At 42.4% G+C, this 24184-nt stretch overlaps 1 protein-coding gene across 1 annotated transcript in view; it reads right to left on the bottom strand.

Moving 5' to 3' along the window:
- Window positions 1–24184, bottom strand: part of LOC120020282 (metabotropic glutamate receptor 4-like) — a 229727-nt gene that overhangs the window by 31874 nt on the left and 173669 nt on the right. The window contains exons 9-10 of the mRNA XM_038963839.1: window positions 2389–2525; window positions 540–1475 (exon numbers count right to left, since the gene is read on the bottom strand). Coding sequence (XP_038819767.1) covers window positions 540–1475; window positions 2389–2525 — 1073 coding nt within the window. The remainder of the gene's footprint in view (window positions 1–539; window positions 1476–2388; window positions 2526–24184) is intronic.

Genomic DNA, 24184 nt, shown 5'->3' with positions numbered 1-24184 from the left:
TTTGATATTCCAACAATGAATGGCCTCCCCAATTGAATAGAATCTCAGATATAAGTCATAGAATTATACAATATTTTGCATGTCATTTTAGTCTTCATCAAACCAAGACTGCAGGGGTGATTAAATCTTTATGACTACAAAATGAAAATTGGTGTTCTGACACAGAGTATAACAGCAAAATTCACCACCCTTTAAGCTCTGCCAGAAAAGGCTCATGCATACAATAGCATAATGCTATTTTCATCCAGCCATGTCCATCTACAGGACACTGACTGACCAGCACAGTCCTTCCATGATGAACAAAGGTACAATTGCCTCTCTATAAACAAAGCATTCTAAAAAATAAATATGTTCCAACTGAGAAAGAGAGAAAGAGAGAGACACGGTCTGTAGAATCATATTTCTGCTAATGCTGTCCTTTTGCATATCAACAACAACAGAAAACGAACAGACCAAGAAAGAAGACAACTCTGAGCTTACCTTCTCTGTGGATTGGAAGGTGCCAAAGAAGATGGGGATGAAGGCCAGCCAGATCTTACCTTCTCTGTGGACTGGGAGGTGCCAAAGAAGATGGGAATGAAGGCCAGCCAGACTATACAGGTGGTGTACATGGTGAAGCCGATGGGCTTGGCCTCGTTGAAGGTCTCCGGCACCCCCCGGGTCTTGATGGCGTACACCGTGCAGGTGACCATGAGCAGCATGCTGTAACCCAGCAGGCAGATCAGTGAAAGGTCAGAGATGTCACATTTGAGCACACCACGGGCCATGTCCGGATTGGCCGTGCGCTGGTCCTCGTAGTCGATGATGGCCTGAGACGGGTCTACCCCAAACCAGATACACACCCCCAGTAGCTGCACCAAAGTCAGGCTGAAGGTGATGACCAGCTGGGAGGCTGGGGAGATGAACCTGGGAGCGCTCACCGACATCGATCCCTGCTCGAAGATGCGGTAGATGCGGTTAGTCTTGGTGAGCAGGGCTGCGTAGCTGATACTCATCCCCAGACCCAGGAAGATCCGTCTGAGGGAGCAGATGCCAACATCAGGGGCAGATATCATGAGGAAGGTGGTGGCATAGCACATAAAGATACCAGTCAGCAGAACGTAGCTGAGCTCGCGGCCTGACGCCTTGACGATGGGTGTGTCGTTGTAGCGGATGAAGGTGACCACCACGAACAGAGTGGCCATGATGCCCGCCACGGAGATGAGGACAGGGATGATGGCCCATGGGGAGCTCCACTCCAGCTTGACAATGGGGATGGGACGGCAGGCAGTGTGGTTCTCGTTGGGACGCAGGTCAAAGCGACACATCTTGCAGCTGTAGGTGTCTGACTGGTACTGGTAGCCGTTGCAGCGCTCGCAGTGCCAGCAGCAAGGGATGCCCTTCACTATCTTCTTGCGCTCTCCGGCCTGGCAGGGGTGGCTGCAGATGGAGTAAGGGATCTGACGACCTCCACCTGGCCAGTGCATTGCTCGGATCTGAGGGGGGATGGAGAGGAGATGAGGGGTACAGTCAAACACTTCACAAATAGCTAACACTGTAACCCATAAACAGTCTCTTCTTGCTTAATGCCAATTACCACTGGTATACAGTTCGTTTTGGGGCTTCTTTCTCCTCTCCATTAAAAAGTATATTACATATAATCACTATTTGTCTTATTGAAAGGATATATTTAGTGTTATGTTATTAACTTTTTTTGCCGTCAATGGTGGTTGTTAAATTCATAGGCTGAAAACGCATCACCAAATGTGTATTTAATTAACAGCTATAAGAATCCTATTAAACTAAAAGCTCCTTTGGAAAGAGAATTGGTGCACACCGCCGGACTAGCATTTACACCACATTTACAACAACATTCACTGTCTTCCACCATTCACACAGCGTTGAGGTTCAGACCCAGGTCGACTCCATGGAAACGCCTTTCTTTTTTCTTTCAATCTTTCTTTGCCCAAGGCCATCTCTTCATATTCCATTCAAACATTATTTGCAGGGCCGGCTTCATGTAATTCATTGTTATAGCTTTGTAACCTCCTGTGTCCACAACTCCACCATATTGTTTCACCAAGACAGTGGACGGTGTCTGTTTTTAAGGTCTTATTGGTTTCTTTTCATCCCAGTCACTTGTTGTTAATCATTAAAGCACCCTCTGGATGTTTGCACCATTGAAGACATGTGCACAAAGCAGTAGCTAATGGTTAAGGAGGAATTACTGAGCAAAGGAAGCACTAAAGTAGAACCAACAGATGACAACATCCCATCAAAGCTTCTTTGGGAGGAGAACCACTGACACCAAATGGTGAAACAGGTAAAGGTAATTTGGAGGGCATAAGTCTGATAATATAACTAAAGTACTGTATCTGCATATTAAATATATAAAAAATAAATGCTTACGTTTAGATAGAGCTGTTCGGTCCAGTGGCCGATGATTTTGTACTCAGCTGTTCTGTTTCTGATCTGGTACTGATAAATCTCATAGCGACCAGGGGCATCTCCATTCTCATTGAAGAGCACTGGGTTGCCAGCTATGCCTGAAGGACAGAGGAGAGAGTGAAAGCATTAGTTTGAATTGTAATATAAATATTTATATGTAACAGTTTAACATTCGTCCGTCCCCTCGCCCCGACCCGGGCTCGAACCAGGGTCCCTCTGCCCACATCAACAACTGCCTCCCACGAAGCAACGTTACCCATCGCGCCACAAAAGGCATGGCCCTTGCAGAGCAAGGGGAACAACTACTTCAAGGTCTAAGAGGAAGTGATGTCACCAATTGAAAATCTATTAGCTCACACCACCAGTTACACTCACCCCCCTTTTGACCTCCTCGTTTCCCGCAGCAACCAGTGATCCGGGTCAACAGCATTAATGTAACAGTATTGCTTCCGTCCCTCTCCTCGCCCCTACCTGGGCTCGAACCAGGGACCCTCTGAACACATCAACAACAGTCACCCACGAAGCATCGTTACCCATTGCTCCACAAAAGCAGAGCAAGGGGAACAACTATTTCAAGGTCTCAGAGCAAGTGACCTCACCGATTGAAACGCTATTAGCGCGCACCACCTCTAACTAGCTAGCCATTTCACATCGGTTACACATATACACACGCACAGTAGCAGTCAAAAGTTTGGACACATACTCATTCAAGGGTTTTTCTTTATTTTTACTATTTTCTACATTGACGCCTAATATTGAAGACATCACAACTATGAAATAACACATATTGAATCATATAGTAACCAAAAAACTGGCTAGGGGGCGGTATTTTCACGTCCGGATGAAAAGTGTGCCCAAAGTAAACTGCTACTCAGGCCCAGAAGCTAGGATATGCATATTATTAGTAGATTGTGATAGAAAACACTCTGAAGATTCTAAAACTGTTTGAATGATGTATGTGAGTATAACAGAACTTATTTGGCAGGCAAAACCCCGAGGACAAACCATCCAGGATAAAAAAAAATTGAGGTCACTCTCTTTTCAATGGGGTTTCTATGTGGATCTAGATTTCTAAGGCACTTGGTTGCAGTTCCTATCGCTTCCACTGGATGTCAACAGTCTTTAGAAATTGGTTGATGTTTTTCCTTTGAGAAATGAAGAAGTAGGGCTGTTCAGAATGAGGGTCGAGTCTAGTGTACTGTTGTGGTTGGGGCGCGCGACCTGAAAGCTCGCTCCACTTTGTTTTTATCCGCTATTGAACGCAGTTTATCCCATCTTAAATTTTATCGATTATTTAAGTTAAAAAATACCTAAAGTTGTATTAGGAAAGTTGTTTGAAATGTTTGGACACAGATTACAGGTAACTTATTAGATATTTTGTTGTCATGTTGCGCGAGTTGGAACCGGTGTTTTTCTGGATCAAACGCGCCAAATAAATGGACATTTGGAGATATAACGACGGAATTAATCGAACAAACGGACAAACGGACCATTTGTGATGCTTATGGGACATATTGGAGTGCCAACAGAAGAAGCTCTTCAAAGGTAAGGCATGAATTATATCGTTATTTCTGAGTTTTGTGTCGCGCCTGGCGGGATGAAATATGATTGTCTGTGTTTGTTTGATGGGGTGCTGTCCTCAGATAATTGCATGGTTTGCTTTCGCCGTAAAGCATTTTTGAAATGTGACACAGTGGCTGGATTAACAAGAAGTCAAGCTTTAATTTGACATATTGCATGTGTATTTTCAAGAATGTTAAATATTTACAATTCTGTAGTTTGAATTTGGCGCCCTGCACTTTCACTGGATGTTGGTCAGGTGGGACGGTAGCGTTAAACAAATAAATATATATATATATATATATTTGAGATTCTTCAAAGTAGCCACACTTTGTCTTGATGACAGCTTTGCACACCCATGGCGTTCTATCAACCAGCTTCACCTGGAATGCTTTTCCAACAGTCTTGAAGGAGTTCCCACATATGCTGGGCACTTGTTGGCTCCTTTTCCTTCACTCGGCGGTTCAACTCATCCCAAACCCTCTCAACTGGGTTGAGGTTGGGTGATTGTGCTAGCTGACAACTTTACGTTTTTTGTTTTGTTTCTGTTTTTAATTACCGTTTATATTTTTAGTTTTTCCATCGCAACTTTTTTCCCTCATTCAACTTTTTCACTCCGGACGCTTTATCTGGACATGGTTCGTCAACACCTTCAACAGCCGAAGCTAAGTAGTAACATTAACATGATGTCTTCTAATTGCAGTCGCTGTACTCATAATATACAGGAGAACGATCGCCTTACGGCGAAAATAGCTGTGCTGCAAGCCCAGCTTCAGACGCAATCGTTAGGCAAGGGTATTTTCAGTGTAGGAAAGGAAGAAACAGCGTCTGTGCCACCAGTAAGTACAGATAGTAACGTTAGTATAAATCCCCCCGCACAGTCCCCGCAGCCGGACAACTTTCTCATGGCTTCTGGAGGGAAATGCTGTTGGAATGCTCAACCGGTGTCGCTCATTCAGCCGACAGAAACTTTCAACCGGTTTTCCCCATTATGTAGCGAGTCGGAGTCTGAGTCTGAGTCTTCTCTTGTCTCTACTCCTCCCGTTACGGGGTCTGAGACGCCGAAGGCTCCCACCGTTAGCTCTGACAAATTGAAAACCCTAGTCATTGGCGACTCCATTACCCGCAGTATTAGACTTAAAACGAATCACCCAGCGATCATACACTGTTTACCAGGGGGCAGGGCTACCGACGTTAAGGCTAATCTTAAGATGGTGCTGGCTAAAGCTAAATCTGGCGAGTGTAGAGAGTATAGAGATATTGTTATCCACGTCGGCACCAACGATGTTAGGATGAAACAGTCAGAGGTCACCAAGTGCAACATAGCTTCAGCGTGTAAATCAGCTAGAAAGATGTGTCGGCATCGAGTAATTGTCTCTGGCCCCCTCCCAGTTAGGGGGAGTGACGAGCTCTACAGCAGAGTCTCAGCACTCAATCGCTGGTTGAAAACTGTTTTCTGCCCCTCCCAAAAGATAGAATTTGTAGATAATTGGCCCTCTTTCTGGGACTCACCCACAAACAGGACCAAGCCTGACCTGCTAAGGAGTGACGGACTCCATCCTACCTGGAGGGGTGCTCTCATCTTATCTACCAACATAGATAGGGCTCTAACTCCTTTAGCCCCACAATGAAATAGGGTGCAGGCCAGGCAGCAGGCTGTTAGCCAACCTGCCAGCTTAGTGGAGTCTGACAATAGCACAGTCAGTGTAGTCAGCTCAGCCATACCCATTGAGACTGTGTCTGTGCCTCGACCTAGGTTGGGCAAAACTAAACATGGCGGTGTTCGCCTTAGCAATCTTATTAGGATAAAGACCTCCTCCATTCCTGCCATTATTGAAAGAGATCGTGATACCTCACATCTCAAAATAGGGTTACTTAATGTTAGATCCCTCACTTCAAAGGCAGTCATAGTCAATGAACTAATCACTGATCATAATCTTGATGTGATTGGCCTGACTGAAACATGGCTTAAGCCTGATGAATTTACTGTGTTAAATGAGGCCTCACCTCCTGGTTACACTAGTGACCATATCCCCCGTGCATCCCGCAAAGGCGGAGGTGTTGCTAACATCTACGATAGCAAATTTCAATTTACAAAAAAAAAAATGGCGTTTTCGTCTTTTGAGCTTCTAGTCATGAAATCTATGCAGCCTACTCAATCACTTTTTATAGCTACTGTTTACAGGCCTCCTGGGCCATATACAGCGTTCCTCTCTGAGTTTCCTGAATTCCTATCAGACCTTGTAGTCATAGCAGATCATATTCTAATTTTTGGTGATTTTAATATTCACATGGAGAAGTCCACAGACCCACTCCAAAAGTCTTTCGGAGCCATCATCGACTCAGTGGGTTTTGTCCAACATGTCTCTGGACCTACTCACTGCCACAGTCATACTCTGGACCTAGTTTTGTCCCATGGAATAAATGTTGTAGATCTTAATGTTTTTCCACATAATCCTGGACTATCGGACCACCATTTTATTACGTTTGCAATCGCAACAAATAATCTGCTCAGACCCCAACCAAGGAGCATCAAAAGTCGTGCTATAAATTCTCAGACAACACAAAAATTCCTTGATGCCCTTCCAGACTCCTTCTGCCTACCCAAGGACGTCAGAGGACAAAAATCAGTTAACCACTTAACTGAGGAACTCAATTTAACCTTGCGCAATACCCTAGATGCAGTTGCACCCCTAAAAACGAAAAACATTTGTCATAAGAAACTAGCTCCCTGGTATACAGAAAATACCCGAGCTTTGAAGCAAGCTTCCAGGAAATTGGAACGGAAATGGCGCCACACAAAACTGGAAGTCTTCCGACTAGCTTGGAAAGACAGTACCGTGCAGTACCGAAGAGCCCTCACTGCTGCTCGATCATCCTACTTTTCCAACTTAATCGAGGAAAATAAGAACAATCCAAAATTTCTTTTTGATACTGTTGCAAAGCTAACTAAAAAGCAGCATTCCCCAAGAGAGGATGGCTTTCACTTCAGCAGTAATAAATTCATGAACTTCTTTGAGGAAAAGATCATGACCATTAGAAAGCAAATTACGGACTCCTCTTTGAATCTGCGTATTCCTCCAGGGCTTAGCTGTCCTGGATCTGCACAGCTCTGCGAGGGCCTGGGATCGGGAGAGACACTTAAGTGTTTTAGTACTATATCTCTTGACACAATGATGAAAATAATCATGGCCTCTAAACCTTCAAGCTGCATACTGGATCCTATTCCTACTAAACTGCTGAAGGAGCTGCTTCCTGTGCTTGGCCCTCCTATGTTGAACATAATAAACAGCTCTCTATCCACCGGATGTGTACCAAACTCACTAAAAGTGGCAGTGATAAAGCCTCTCTTGAAAAAGCCAAACCTTGACCCGGAAAATATAAAAAACTATCGGCCTATATCGAATCTTCCATTCCTCTCAAAAATTTTAGAAAAAGCTGTTGCGCAGCAACTCACTGCCTTTCTGAAGACAAACAATGTATACGAAATGCTTCAGTCTGGTTTTAGACCCCATCATAGCACTGAGACTGCACTTGTGAAGGTGGTAAATGACCTTTTAATGGCGTCAGACCGAGGCTCTGCATCTGTCCTCGTGCTACTAGACCTTAGTGCTGCCTTTGACACCATCGATCACCACATTCTTTTGGAGAGACTGGAAACCCAAATTGGTCTACACGGACAAGTTCTGGCCTGGTTTAGATCTTACCTGTCGGAAAGATATCAGTTTGTCTCTGTGAATGGTCTGTCCTCTGACAAATCAACTGTACATTTCGGTGTTCCTCAAGGTTCCGTTTTAGGACCACTATTGTTTTCACTATATATTTTACCTCTTGGGGATGTTATTCGAAAACATAATGTTAACTTTCACTGCTATGCGGATGACACACAGCTGTACATTTCAATGAAACATGGTGAAGCCCCAAAATTGCCCTCGTTAGAAGCCTGTGTTTCAGACATAAGGAAGTGGATGGCTGAAAACTTTCTACTTTTAAACTCGGACAAAACAGAGATGCTTGTTCTAGGTCCCAAGAAACAAAGAGATCTTCTGTTAAATCTGACAATTCATCTTGATGGTTGTAAAGTCGTCTCAAATAAAACTGTGAAGGACCTCGGCGTTACTCTTGACCCTGATCTCTCTTTTGACGAACATATCAAGACTGTTTCAAGGACAGCTTTTTTCCATCTACGTAACATTGCAAAAATCAGAAATTTTCTGTCCAAAAATGATGCAGAAAAATTAATCCATGCATTTGTTACTTCTAGGTTAGACTACTGCAATGCTCTACTTTCCGGCTACCCGGATAAAGCACTAAATAAACTTCAGTTAGTGCTAAATACGGCTGCTAGAATCCTGACTAGAACCAAGAAATTTGATCATATTACTCCAGTGCTAGCTTCCCTACACTGGCTTCCCGTTAAGGCAAGGGCTGATTTCAAGGTTTTACTGTTAACCTATAAAGCGTTACATGGGCTTGCTCCTACCTATCTTTCCGAGTTGGTCCTGCCGTACATACCTACACGTACGCTACGGTCACAAGACGCAGGCCTCCTAATTGTCCCTAAAATTTCTAAGCAAACAGCTGGAGGCAGGGCTTTCTCCTATAGATCTCCATTTTTATGGAACAGTCTGCCTACCCATGTGAGAGACGCAGACTCGGTCTCAACCTTTAAGTCTTTACTGAAGACTTATCTCTTCAGTAGGTCATATGATTGAGTGTAGTCTGGCCCAGGAGTGTGAAGGTGAACGGAAAGGCTCTGGAGCAACGAACCGCCCTTGCTGTCTCTCCAGGGCCGGTTCCCCTCTCTCCACTGGGATTCTCTGCCTCTAACCCTGTTACTGGGGCTGAGTCACTGGCTTGCTGGTGCTCTTTCATGCCGTCCCTAGGAGGGGTGCGTCACTTGAGTGGGTTGAGTTACTGACGTGAACTTCCTGTCTGGGTTGGCGCCCCCCCTTGGTTGTGCTGTGGTGGAGACCTTTGTGGGCTATACTCGGCCTTGTCTCAGGATTGTAAGTTGGTGGTTGAGGATATCCCTCTAGTGGTGTGGGGGCTGTGCTTTGGCAGAGTGGGTGGGGTTATATCCTTCCTGTTTGGCCCTGTCCGGGGGTTTCTTCGGATGGGGCCACAGTGTCTCCTGACCGCTCCTGTCTCAGCCTCCAGTATTTATGCTGCAGTAGTTTATGTGTCGGGGGGCTAGGGTCAGTTGGTTATACCTGGAGTACTTCTCCTGTCTTATCCAGTGTCCTGTGTGAATTTAAGTATGCTCTCTCTAATTCTCTCGTTCTCTCTTTCTCTCTGAGAACCTGAGCCCTAGGACCATACGTCAGGACTACCGGGCATGCTGACACCTTGCTGTCCCCAGTCCGCCCGGCCTTGCTGCTATTCCAGTTTCAACTGTTTCTGCCTGCGGTTACGAAACCCCTACCTGTCCCAGACCTGCTGTTTTCAACTCTTAATGATCGGCTATGAAAAGCCAACTGAGATTTATTCCTGATTATTATTTGACCATGCTTGTCATTTATGAACATTTTGAAAATCTTGGCTCTCTCTAATTTTCTCCTTCTCTCTTTCTCTCGGAGGACCTGAGCCCTAGGACCATACGTCGGGACTACCGGCCGTGGTGACTCCTTGCTGCCCCCAGTCCGCCTGGCCTTGCTGCTATTCCAGTTTCAACTCTTCTGCCTGCGGTTATGGAACCCCTACCTGTCCCAGACCTGCTGTTTTCAACTCTTAATGATCGGCTATGAAAAGCCAACTGAGATTTATTCCTGATTATTATTTGACCATGCTTGTCATTTATGAACATTTTGAAAATCTTGGCTCTCTCTAATTTTCTCCTTCTCTCTTTCTTTCTCTCGGAGGACCTGGGCCCTAGGACCATGCGTCGGGACTGCCGCCCGTGGTGACTCCTTGCTGTCCCCAGTCCGCCTGGCCTTGCTGCTATTCCAGTTTCAGCTGTTCTGCCTGCGGTTATGGAACCGCCACCTGTCCCAGACCTGTTGTTTTTCAACTCTTAATGATCAGCTATGAAAAGCCAACTGAAAATTATTCATGATTATTATTTGACCATGCTTGTCACTTATGAACATTTTTGAACATCTTGGCATAGTTCTGTTATAATCTCCACCCGGCACAGCCAGAAGAGGACTGGCCACCCCTCATAGCCTGGTTCCTCTCTAGGTTTCTTCCTAGGTTTTGGCCTTTCTAGGGAGTTTTTCCTAGCCACCGTGCTTCTACACCTGCATTCTAGCTGTTTGGGGTTTTAGGCTGGGTTTCTGTACAGCACTTCGAGATATTATCTGATGTACGAAGGGCTATATAAAATAAAATTGATTGATTGATTGTGGATGCCAAGTCGTCTGATGCAGCACACCATCACTCTCCTTCTTGGTCAAATAGCCCTTAATCAGCCTGGAGGTGGGTCGTTGTCCTGTTGGAAAACAAATGATAGTCCCACTAAGTGCAAACCAGATGAGATGGCGTATCACTGCAGAATACTGTGGTAGCCATGCTGGTTAAGTGTGCTTTGAATTCTAAACAAATCACAGTCAGTGTCACCAGCAAAGCACTCCACACCAACACACCTCCTCCTCCATGCTTCACGGTGGGAACCACACATGCAGAGGTCATCCGTTCACCTAGTTTGTGTCTCACAAAGACACGGCGGTTGGAACCAAGATTCGCAAATTTGGACACATGAGATTCCCACCGGTCTAATGCCCATTGCTCGTGTTTCTTGGCACAAGCAAGTCTCTTCTTATTATTGGTGTCCTTTAAAACTTGTTTGGGATAGGGGGCAGCATTTTCACGTTTGGATGAAAAGCATGCCCAGAGTAAACTGCCTGCTACTCAGTCCCAGTTGTTAATTTTGCATAATATTAGTATATTAGTATATTTGGATAGAAAACACTCTGAAGTTTCTAAAACTGTTTGAATGATGTCTGTGAGTATAACAGAACTCATATGGCAGGCGAAAACCTGAGACAAATCCAACCAGGAAGTGGGAAATCTGAGGTTTGTAGTTTTTCAACTCTTGGCCTATCGAATACACAGTGTCTATGGGGTCACTTCCTAAGGCTTCCACTACATGTCAACAGTCTTTAGAACCTTGTTTGATGCTTCTACTATGAAGTGGGGGCGAAGGAGAGGGGATTGAGTAAGGTCTCTCCCAGAGTGCCATGAGCTGACCATGCGCGTTCACGTGAGAGTTAGCTTGAGTTCCATTGCATTTCTGAAGACAAAGAAATTCTCCGGTTGGAACATTATTGAAGATTTATGTTAAAAACATCCTAAAGATTGATTCTATACTTCGTTTGACATGTTTCTACGGACTGTAACGGAACTTTTTGACTTTTCGTCTGCACCTAGTGATCGCGTGTCATGAATTTGGATTACTGGGCTAAACGCACGAACCAAAAGGAGGTATTTGGAGATAAAGATTAACTTTATCGAACAAATCAAACATTTATTGTGGAACTGGGATTCCTGGGAGTGCATTCTGATGAAGATCATCAAAAGTAAGTGAATATTTAAAATGCTTTTTCTGACTTCTGTTGACTCCAACATGGCGGATATCTGTTTGGCTTGATTTGTTGTCTGAGCGCCGTACTCAGATTATTGCATGGTTTGCTTTTTCCGTAAAGTGTTTTTGAAATCTGACACAGCGGTTGCATTAAGGAGAAGTATATCTTTAATTCTGTGCATAACACTTGTATCTTTTATCAATGTTTATTATGAGTATTTCTGTAAATTGATGTGGCTCTGTGCAAATTCACGGGATGTTTTGGAGGCAAAGCCAAATGTAAACTGAGGTTTTTGGATATAAATATGAGCTTGATCGAACAAAACGTACATGTATTGTGTAACATGTTGTCCCGGGAGTGTCATCTGATGAAGAATATCAAAGGTTAGTGATTAATTTGATCTCTATTTCTGCTTTTTGTGACTCCTCTCTTTGGTTGGAAAATCGCTGTATGCTTTCTGTGACTAGTTGCTGACCTAACATAATGATATGTTCTGCTTTCGCCGAAAAGCCTTTTTGAAATCGGACACTGTGGTTGGATTAACGAGAAGTTTATCTTTAAAATGGTGTCTAATACTTGTATGTTTGAAAGATTTGAATTATGAGATTTCTGTTGATTGAATTTGGCGCCCTGCAATTTCATTGGCTGTTGGCGAGGGGTTCCGCTAGCGGAACGGAATCCCATTCCCAGACAGGTTGTCACGTTCGTTGTATGGTGGAAGAGAGGAGGACCAAGGCGCAGCGTGAAGTGAATGCATTCTTCTCTATTTATTATCACGAAAACGAAGAACACTTTACAAACTATACAAAACAATAAATGACAAACGTGAAGCTATAAATGACAAGTTCAGACACAGGCAACTTACATATAGACATAGACAATAACCCACAACCCACAATACAAAACAGGCTACCTAAATATGGTTCCCAATCAGAGACAACGCAAAATACCTGCCTCTGTTTGAGAACCATATCAGGCCAAACACAGAAATAGACAAACCAGACATACAACATAGAATACCCACACAGATCACACCCTGACCAACCAAAACATAAAACATACAAAGCAAACTCTGGTGAGGGCGTGACACAGGTTAATAGTGGTTTCTTTGCAGCAATTCAACCATGAAGGCCTGATTCACGCAGTCACCTCTGAACAGTTGAACTTGAGATGTGTCGTTTACTTGTACTCTGTGAAGCATTTATTTGAGCTGCAATTTCTGAGGCTGGTAACTCTAATGAACTTGTCCTCTGCAGCAAAGGTAACTCTGAGTCTTCCTTTCCTGTGGCGGTCCTCATGAGAGCCAGATTCATCATAGCGCTTGATGGTTTTTGCGACTGCACTTGAAGAAGCTTTCAACGTTTTTTGAAATTTTCTGGAATGACTGACCTTCATGTCTTAAAATAATGATGGACTGTCGTTTCTCTTTGCCTTTTTGAGCTGCTCTTACATAATATGGACTTGGTCTTTTTCCAAATAGGTCTATCTTCTGTATACCACTTCTACCTCACAACACAACCGTTTTGCTCAACCTCATTAAGAAGGAAAGAAATTCCACAATTTAACTTTTAACAAGGCACACCTGTTAATTGAAATGCATTCCAGGTGACTACCTCATGAAGCTGGTTGAGAGAATGCCAAGTGTGTGCAAAGCTGTCATCACGGCAAAGGGTGGCTACTTTGAAGAATCTCAAATATATTTTGATTTGTTTAACACTTTTTTTAAACACCCCTACTGTATGCATATATATATATATATTTATACAAAAAAGTCAAAGCAGAATATGCAAATGTAGGCGGGTAACCAAAATAAATATGAAAATTCAACTTCTCTATTCAAGAAAGTTTGAAATGTAACTTGTGGGGTGAGGAGAGAATAAGTGGCATATGCTGATTGTATATTCTCTCTCTGGTCTGTTCTGTCTAGGGGTTTCTGCCTAGTCAAATCATCTCTTCAGTCATCTATTAAAATGTTTTCTTCCATTCTCTAAGTGAGAACTGTGGGTGGGGGGATTTTGGGAAACAGCTTTTGTGAAAATAATGTCAAACTACAATGTCTCTGTGTACAATGTCTCTGTGTAGTGTTATCGCACACTGAAATTCTTTGTTAGTGTTTTTCCCCAATATGTTTTGCCATTCAAGCTATAGTAATGGTATGTCACATGACTTAGATGCCAAATGTCTGCAAATTCTCACCATCAACAAAACAGTCCCCACTACGCAACAAACAATACACAAGGACATATTTTCCTGAGATTCTCCTTTGTGATATTATAAATTATTTAAACTACACAACAACATTTACTTCCCTAAAATGCCCCTTTGAAGATATTAAGTATAGCATCACTGCTCTCTGCTGAGGATGCAAAGAGGAGTAAGTCCCTATCCACTTCCACTTCAAAACTCAAGTTTGAACATGCAGCAGCACACGGCCATCCACTGTTGGAAGGCGTAAGGAGCTGGCATTTCTCTTTTCATGCCTGGCTTATCAACAAGTCTCCCCAAGCACAATGGGTGTCCCACCTTACAAACAAGGGGGAAAGCGTGGATGATCTCGGCGGTTTGGATTTCTGCTGATGAGTATGCTTTTTCCTTCTCTTTGTTTAGCGTCAGGCGGAAGACGTACGCAGCAGCCTAATCCACATCTCGATGAGCCAGCCACTCTGGATTAAAGCATTACTGTGTGCTCAGCCGTGCCTCAGTGACAATGCAGCCCCACATCTCAAAGCAAAAGAAGCAGATGAGAGGGATTACAGCAGATGTTATTTATGAAGGAGATATGTTTAAAAAGCACTCTCCATGAGTGTAATCATTTGTATCGTTTGTATCTGGGATTATAATCATAGTATTTTTCCATTACAATTATTTTTTTAAACAAAAAGGCACATAGCTTTCCCACTGGCTCAGTTGGAGCTGTGTATTAGGGTGTGTTAATGCTTTGAGGCCGTAGCCCATCGCATGGCACTGGCACCATGCTGTCACTGTGAAAGGAAAATGGATCCTGACTGCCACATTGGTCCTTTCAGACACTAATGTGGCACCACAGCCTGTCACTGCAGATCTAATTACATTTAACAGTTTGCAGTCTTTTGGTCATGCTTGCTGCTCTAATCTGAGGTTGGCCCAGAGATTATTGGCATCTCTTAACCAGGCTGTTCTCTAGATGGACTGTATGTTCATGGCATGCCTTCTGGCAACTTCTCAGACTATCGTTGTCATGCAGGCATGCCGTTGCAATACATTCTTGTCATACATGGCATGACAACGATAGTAAGAGAAGCTGGTTGAAGATCACACAGATTTAGGGACAGGCTACAGTACAGGCCACAGTACAGGCTACAGTACAGACTACTGTACAGGCTACAGTACAGGTCTTCAGATGCATGTCAGAAACATTACAGTCCAGACTTAAGGCTTAGATAACTTTTCATGCATTGTATGTTACTTTTTAGTACCATTGTTCTCCAGAGCTACATTTAAAAGGCTTTTGGTTTGATATTATGGCTAGGGAGTTTAGTTTTTCCTGGTTAAAGTTTTGTAGTAAGGAAAACTCGGAGTACTAATGGAAACTGAGTATCCGAAAGGTGTATCCTCACAGCAGACTGACATAGTGATAGTGAACCACTTTAGAGTATACCATACCAGAGCCTAAACTGAGGGCATTGTATGATACCAGAAGCAAACATCTATATACCCTCTTGCAGTCACCACAGCAAAATCCTGAAGACTTGAAATTAGCTAAATATTTTCATAACTTTTATTCAGAAGTTTCCTGAAGCATATTTTCAACTACAGAAACAAGGTCCTGAGAGCAATCTTCAAAATTGCAGCCATTTTGCAGTCCTGAAAATGTAATTGAATGCACTCTCTGCGCATTGTTTAGAGTTTCTCTTTATGCAGTCCATTGTCCTCCGAGTCATTTCCTATTCAGGAGCCGAGCTGAGCCGTCTAACAGTTGCCACACTCACACTTCCATGCACTTAGCTTACAGACTCACTCACCCTCCAAGTGTGATATTATCTGAAGAGAAGTTCAGCAATGAATGAGCAGGGCATTTTTCCTGCTATTTTATGGTTGATTTGTCTCTCGTGATTCAACCTCTCATTATTTTTTACAATCAAGAAACATGAATAGTATGTGATTGGACTGAATACTATAGTTGAGTCTCTCTCTGGAGAGCTCAGATAGACACGATAAGCTGATTAAACTTGATAGAGCTACAGTATGTGAATCTAGTGTGATTTTAATGTTCACAACTGCGCAAAATAATAAATTCTGTATTGTCACGTACACCGGATAGGTGAAATATGTTGTTTTACAGGGTCAGCCATAGTAGTATGGCGCCGCTGGAGCAAATTAGGGTTAAGTGCCTTGCTCAAGGGCAAACCTACACATTTTTCACCTTGATAGCTCGGGTTTTCGAATAAGAGAACTTTAGGTTACTGGCCCAAAGCTCTAACCGCTAGGCTACCTGCCACCTGCAATTTAGGCAAAGGTTAAGATTATTTCAACAGAGGATTCATGGACCGAAGGAAAAAACATGTTCCGTCTCAGCCTCTGTTTTCTTAATGTTTCACACCAGCACTGCCATGTACTCTAGTGTGTTCAGTGTTAAATGACACTATTCTGTTGGCATGTGATTGAGGAAAGAGAAGGCTGATACACATTCATACTCATCATCCTAGCATAACAATTATCCTCAACAATCACTACTCATCATCCTAGCATAACAATTATCCTCAACAATCACTACTCATCATCCTAGCATAACAATTATCCTCAACAATCACTACTCATCATCCTAGCATAACAATTATCCTCAACAATCACTACTCATCATCCTAGCATAACAATTATCCTCAACAATCGCTACTCATCATCCTAGCATAACAATTATCCTCAACAATCACTAGTCATCATCCTAGCATAACAATTATCCTCAACAATCACTAGTCATCATCCTAGCATAACAATTATCCTCAACAATCACTACTCATCATCCTAGCATAACAATTATCCTCAACAATCACTAGTCATCATCCTAGCATAACAATTATCCTCAACAATCACTACTCATCATCCTAGCATAACAATTATCCTCAACAATCACTAGTCATCATCCTAGCATAACAATTATCCTCAACAATCACTAGTCACCATCCTAGCATAACAATTATCCTCAACAATCACTAGTCATCATCCTAGCATAACAATTATCCTCAACAATCACTAGTCATCATCCTAGCATAACAATTATCTTATCTTCAACAATCACTAGTCATCATCCTAGCTTAACAATTATCCTCAACAATCACTAGTCATCATCCTAGCATAACAATTATCCTCAACAATCACTAGTCATCATCCTAGCATAACAATTATCCTCAACAATCACTAGTCATCATCCTAGCATAACAATTATCCTCAACAATCACTAGTCATCATCCTAGCTTAACAATTATCCTCAACAATCACTAGTCATCATCCTAGCATAACAATTATCCTCAACAATCACTACTCATCATCCTAGCTTAACAATTATCCTCAACAATCACTAGTCACCATCCTAGCATAACAATTATCCTCAACAATCACTAGTCATCATCCTAGCATAACAATTATCCTCAACAATCACTAGTCATCATCCTAGCATAACAATTATCCTCAACAATCACTAGTCATCATCCTAGCATAACAATTATCCTCAACAATCACTAGTCATCATCCTAGCATAACAATTATCCTCAACAATCACTACTCATCATCCTAGCATAACAATTATCCTCAACAATCACTAGTCATCATCCTAGCATAACAATTATCCTCAACAATCACTACTCATCATCCTAGCATAACAATTATCCTCAACAATCACTAGTCATCATCCTAGCATAACAATTATCTTCAACAATCACTACTCATCATCCTAGCTTAACAATTATCCTCAACAATCACTAGTCATCATCCTAGCATAACAATTATCCTCAACAATCACTACTCATCATCCTAGCATAACAATTATCCTCAACAATCACTAGTCATCATCCTAGCATAACAATTATCCTCAACAATCACTAGTCATCATCCTAGCATAACAAGTATCCTCAACAATCACTACTCATCATCCTAGCATAACAATTATCCTCAACAATCACTAGTCATCATCCTAGCATAACAATTATCCTCAACAATCACTAGTCATCATCCTAGCATAACAATTATCCTCAACAATCACTAGTCATCATCCTAGCATAACAATTATCCTCAACAATCACTAGTCATCATCCTAGCATAACAATTATCCTCAACAATCACTAGTCATCATCCTAGCATAACAATTATCCTCAACAATCACTAGTCACCATCCTAGCATAACAATTATCCTCAACAATCACTAGTCATCATCCTAGCATAACAATTATCCTCAACAATCACTAGTCATCATCCTAGCATAACAATTATCCTCAACAATCACTACTCATCATCCTAGCATAACAATTATCCTCAACAATCACTAGTCATCATCCTAGCATAACAATTATCCTCAACAATCGCTACTCATCATCCTAGCATAACAAGTATCCTCAACAATCACTCTATTTGCCACATTTTCAAATCCATTACGAATTCTCTGACCAAGTAGGGCACAATTAAACATTGCAGTCCAAGAGCCAGCTATATCCACAGAGGGATAGACTGTATGGATTATGAAGAAACTAGACAGATCCACAGGAATCATGTGGTGACCCAAGTCATCTGAACAAGGATGGTGAGCATCATATTTAAGACCCATTGACATTTGATAAAAGTCATTATGATTGACAACAACAACAAAAAACATTATTTCAGATTATAAACTGGATGCTGATTGGCTGACAGCTGTGGTATATCAGACCATATACCACAGGTATGAAAAAACATGTATTTTTATTTCTTTAATTACATTCATAACCAGTTTATAATAGCAATAAGGCACCTCGGAGGTTCGTTGTATATTGCCAATATACCATGGCTAAGAGCTGGGTCCAGGCACTCCGTGTTGTGTCGTGCGTAAGAACAGCCCTTAGCTGTGGTATATTGGCCATATACAACACCTCGTCGGGCCTCAATGCTTAAGTATATTCCATTCTATATTCCATTCCATTTACAGTATCTAGATAAAACGTACATTTCAGTAGATTAAGAGGCATCATTGGTGCAGCCATGTATTACATCATTGGTGCAGCCATGTATTTACATCATTGGTGCAGCCATGTATTTACATCATTGGTGCAGCCATGTATTTACAGACTATTGGCGCTGATCCACCTCAGTTCTCCAGGTGTGTTCTTTGTCCAGCTGTCCATTTCAACTGGACTTAGTTGTAAGTAACAGCATGCTGAGGCTGCCTGGTCAAGGCCTGTGTTGAGGGTGAGCGATTAGGCTTGTCATGTGGCACACATTGCATGTCTAAATGGGGCCTATCTGTGTCAGGGCCTAATGAGGGCCCTTAGTGGACTCCGCTGGCACATACGCACACACACATACGCCCACACGTACACAAACACGCCCGTGCACACACACACACGCACAAACACACACAGACACACACACAAGCACAAACACACACAGACACACACACAAGCACACACACACACAAGACTACACTACAGTGATGGAGCGATCATGCAGTACATTGTAACTCAGGCTTATTCGCTCCACTGAAACACTACTCTTGAGATGACTGAAAGTCAGGCCTGTTTGTTCTACTGAAACACTACTCTTGAGATGACTGAAAGTCAGGCCTGTTTGTTCTACTGAAACACTACTCTTGAGATGACTGAAAGTCAGGCCTGTTTGTTCTACTGAAACACTACTCTTGAGATGACTGAAAGTCAGGCCTGTTTGTTCTACTGAAACACTACTCTTGAGATGACTGAAAGTCAGGCCTGTTTGTTCTACTGAAACACTATTCTTGAGATGACTGAAAGTCAGGCCTGTTTGTTCTACTGAAACACTACTCTTGAGATGACTGAAAGTCAGGCCTATTCGCTCCACTGAATGCTTTTTCGAGTTAATGGATTATCAGAAATTATGTTCAATAGGTGAAAAGGGAAATAAAGAGAGGAAGAAAATGGACATGGGACATGTTGTGAGGATCACTAAAGGATTTCCCAGGGAATAGTCATAGTAAAGGAAAGAGAGAAGACCACACAGAGATGCAGAGAGGGACCCTCGGGGCCCAACAGAACAGATACAGTATAAGGGTGGTGTTCCATCGACTGTCAGTCATGACAGACAAGGCCAACACTTCCCCCCTGGCAGAGACCGGAGAGGATATGATGTGGTATGAGACTTCTCCTCCCGTTGTCTACATTGCAGATTTACTCTCTCAATTCAATACAATTTAAATTTAAGGGGCTTTATTGGCATTGGAAACATATGTTTACAATTCCAAAGAAAGTGAAATAGATAATGAACAGAAGTGAAATGTACAGTAAACATTACACTCAAAAGTTTGAAAAGAATTAAGACATTTCAAATGTCATATTATTTCTATATACAGTGTTCTAATGACGTGCAAATGGTTAAAGTACAAAAGGGAAAATAAATAAACATAATTAAAGGTTGTATTTACAATAGTGTTCACTGGTTGCCCTTTACTTGTGGAAACAGGTCACAATCTTGCTGCTGTGATTGCACACTGTGGTATTTCACCCAATAGATATGGGATTTTATCAAAATTGGATTTGTTTTCAAATTCTTTGTGGGTCTGTGTAATCTGAGGGAAATATGTGTCTCTAATATGGTCATATATTTGGCAGGAGGTTAGGAAATGCAGCTCAGTTTCCACCTAATTTTGTGGGCAGTGTGCACATAGCCTGTCTTCTCTTGAGATCCAGGTCTGCTTACGGCGGCCTTTCTCAATAGCAAGGCTATGCTCACTGAGTCTGTACATAGTCAAAGATTTCCTTAATTTTGGGTCAGTCACAGTGGTCAGGTATTCTGCTACTGTGTACTCTCTGTTTAGGGCCAAATAGCATTCTAGTTTGCTCTGTTTTCTTGTAAATTATTTCCAATGTGTCATGTAATTATCTTTTTGTTTTCTCAAGATTTGGTTGGGTCTAATTGTGTTGCTGTCCTGAGGCTCTGTAGGGTCTGTTTGTGTTTGTGAACAGAGCCCAAGTTCTTCTCCAGGTTCATTTCTCTGTAGGTGATGGCTTTGTTATGGAAGGTTTGGGAATCACTTCCTTTTAGGTGGTTGTAGAATTTAACAGCTCTTTTCCGGATTTTGATCATTAGCGGGTATCGGCCTAATTCTGCTCTGCATGCATTATTTGGTGTTTTATGATGTACACAGAGGATATTTTTGCAGAATTCTGAATGCAGAGTCTCAATTTGGTGTTTGGCCTATTTGTGAATTCTTGGTTGGTGAGCAGACCCCAGACCTGACAACCATAAAGGGCAATGGGTTCTACAACTATTGAAGTATTTTTAGCCAGATCCTAATTGGTTTGTCAAATTTTATGTTCCTTTGTATGGCAGAGAAGGCCCTTCTTGCATTTTCTCTCAGATCGTTCACAGCTTTGTTGAAGTTACCTGTGGCACTGATGTTTAGGCCGAGGGGTATGTATTGTTTTTTTGTGTGCTCTAGAGTAAGGTTGTCTAGATGGAATTTGTATTCGTGGTCCTGGCAAATAGACCTTTTTTGGAACACCATTATTTTGTCTTACTGAGATTTACAGTCAGAGCCCATGTCTGACGGAATCTGTGCAGAAGATCTAGATGCTGCTGTAGACTCTCCTTAGTTGTGGACAGAAGCACCAGATCATCAGCAAACAGTAGACATTTGACTTCAGATTCTAGTAGGGTGAGGCCGGGTGTTGCAGTCTGTTTAAGTGCCCTCGTCAATTCGTTGATATAAACTCAACAAAAAAAGAAACATCCATTTTTCAGTACCCTGTCTTTCAAAGATAATTTGTAAAAATCCAAATAACTTCACAGATCTTCATTGTAAAGGTTTTAAACACTGTTTCCCATGCTTGTTCAATGAACCATAGACAATTAATGAACATGCACCTGTGGAACGGTCGTTAAGACACTAACAGCTTACAGACGGTAGGCAATTAAGGTCACAGTTATGAAAACAATAAAGAGGCCTTTCTACTGACTCTGATGAACACCAAAAGGAAGATGCCCAGGGTCCCTGCTCATCTGCATGAACAGCTGATCGTCCTCGCAGTGGCAGACCACGTGTAAAAACACGTGCACAGGATCGGTACATCATAACATCACACCTGCAGGACAGGTACAGGATGGCAACAACAACTGCCAGAGTTACACCAGGAATGCACAATCCCTCCCTCAGTGCTCAAACTGTCCGCAATAGGCTGAGAGAGGCTGGACTGAGGGCAAACCCACCGTCGTTGGACCAGACAGGACTGGCAAAAAGTGCTCTTCATTGACGAGTCGCGGTTCTGTCTCACCAGGGGTGATGGTCGGATTCACGTTCATCTTCGAAGGAATGAGCGTTACACCGAGGCCTGTACTCTGGAGCAGGATCGATTTGGAGGTGGAGGGTCCGTTATGGTCTGGGGCAGTGTGTCACAGCATCATCGGACTGAGCTTGTTGTCAATGCAGACAATCTCAACACTGTGCATTACAGGGAAGACATCCTCCTTCCTCATGTGGTACCCTTCCTGCAGGCTCATCCTGACATGACCCTCCAGCATGACAATGCCACCAGAAATACTGCTCATTCTGTGCATGATTTCCTGCAAGACAGGAATGTCAGTGTTCTGCCATCGCCAGCGAAGAACCCGGATCTCAATCCCATTGAGCACATCTGGGACTTGTTGTATTGGAGGGTGAGGGCTAGGGCCATTCCCCCCAGAAATGTCCGGGAACTTGCAGGTGCCTTGGTGGAAGAGTGGGGTAAAATTTCACAGAAAGAACTGGCAAATCTGGTGCAGTCCACGAGGAGGAGATGCACTGCAGTACTTAATGCAGCTGGTGGCCACACCAGATACTGACTGTTACTTTTGATTTTGACCCACCCCCTTTGTTCAGGGACACATTATTCCATTTCTGTTAGTCACGTCTGTGGAACTTGTTCAGTTTATGTCTCAGTTGTTGAATCTTATGTTCATACAAATATTTACACATGTTAAGTTAGCTGAAAATAAACGCAGTTGACAGTGAGAGGATGTTTCTTTTTTTTGCTGAGTTTATATGTTGAAGAGGGTGGGACTTAAGCTGCATCCCTATCTCCCCCCTGGCCCTGTGGAAAGAAGTTTTTTTTTTACACATTTTAACCGCACACTTGTTGTTTGTGTACAAGGATTTTATAATGTTGTATGTTTCTCCTCCAACACCATTTTCCATCAATTTGTATAGCAGACCCTCATGGCATATTGAGTCAAAAGCTTTTTTTAAATCAACAAAGCATGAGAAGCATGAGAATACTTTTTTTGGTTTGCTTGTTTGTCAATTAGGGTGTGCAGGGTGAATATGTGGTCTGTCGTACAGTAATTTGGTAAAAAGCCAATTTGACATTTTCTCAGTACATTGTTTTTGCTGAGGAAATGTATGAATCTGCTGTTTAATGATAATGCAGAGGATTTTCCTAAGGTTGCTGTTGAAGAATATCCCACTGTAGTTATTGGGGTCAAATTTGTCTCCACTTTTGTGGATTGGGGAAGATGACAGATGTTAAAGAGTTTAAGTATAGCCAATTGGAATTTGTGGTCTGTATATTTATCATTTCATTTAGGATACCATCAACCCCACAGGCCTTTTTGGTTTGGAGGGTTTGTATTTTGTCCTGTAGTTCATTCAATGTAATTGGAAAATCCAGTGGGTTCTGGTAGTCTTTAAAACTTCTTCTTAATAGGGGGCGCTGTTTTCACTTTGGGGAAAAATCGTGCCCAAATTAAACGGCCTCGTACTCTGTTCTAGATCATACGATATGCATATTATTATTACTATTGGATAGAAAACACTCTGAAGTTTCTAAAACTGTTTGAATTATATCTGTGAGTGAAACAGAACTCATTTGGCAGCAAACTTCCAAACAGGAAGTGAAAATTCTGAAAATGGGTGTCTGTGTAAGGCCTTGCCTATTCAATTGCCTTATATTTATGGATCTGTATGCACTTCATACGCCTTCCACTAGATGTCAACAGGCAGTAGAATGTTGAATGGGGTGTCTAGCTTGATGTGAGACCGAATGAGAGCTTTTGGAGTGACAGGTCTGCCATATTGGCAATATTTTGCTGCGCACCAGAGAGCACCATATTATTTTCTGAAATGCGTTAAGTAGACACAACGAAATGCTCCGTCTTGGACGTTATTGGATACATATGAGAAAAACATCATAAAGATGGATTTTCAACTGAGTTTGACCAGTTTATTCGACATTTATTATGACTTTTGGAATTTTTCGTTCCATGCGCCAAGAGTTCATGGACATGTGCGCTCCACCATGCTAGCCAAAGTTGCTAATTCGACAGAAGAAATGGACATTCTAAAACAAAACAACGATTTATTGTGGAACTAGGACTCCTTGCACTGCATTCTGATGGAAGATCATCAAAGGTAAGAGCATATTTATGATGTTATTTCGTATTTTTGTGGAATATGTTGGCTCCAACATGGCGGAGAATGGCTGGGCGCTGTCTCAGATTATTGCATG

Source organism: Salvelinus namaycush, chromosome 2, assembly GCF_016432855.1.
Source record: "Salvelinus namaycush isolate Seneca chromosome 2, SaNama_1.0, whole genome shotgun sequence".
Taxonomy (NCBI): Eukaryota; Metazoa; Chordata; class Actinopteri; order Salmoniformes; family Salmonidae; genus Salvelinus; species Salvelinus namaycush.
The sequence above is the reverse complement of the archived record's forward strand: the minus strand, read 5'-3'. Positions and strand labels throughout refer to the sequence as shown.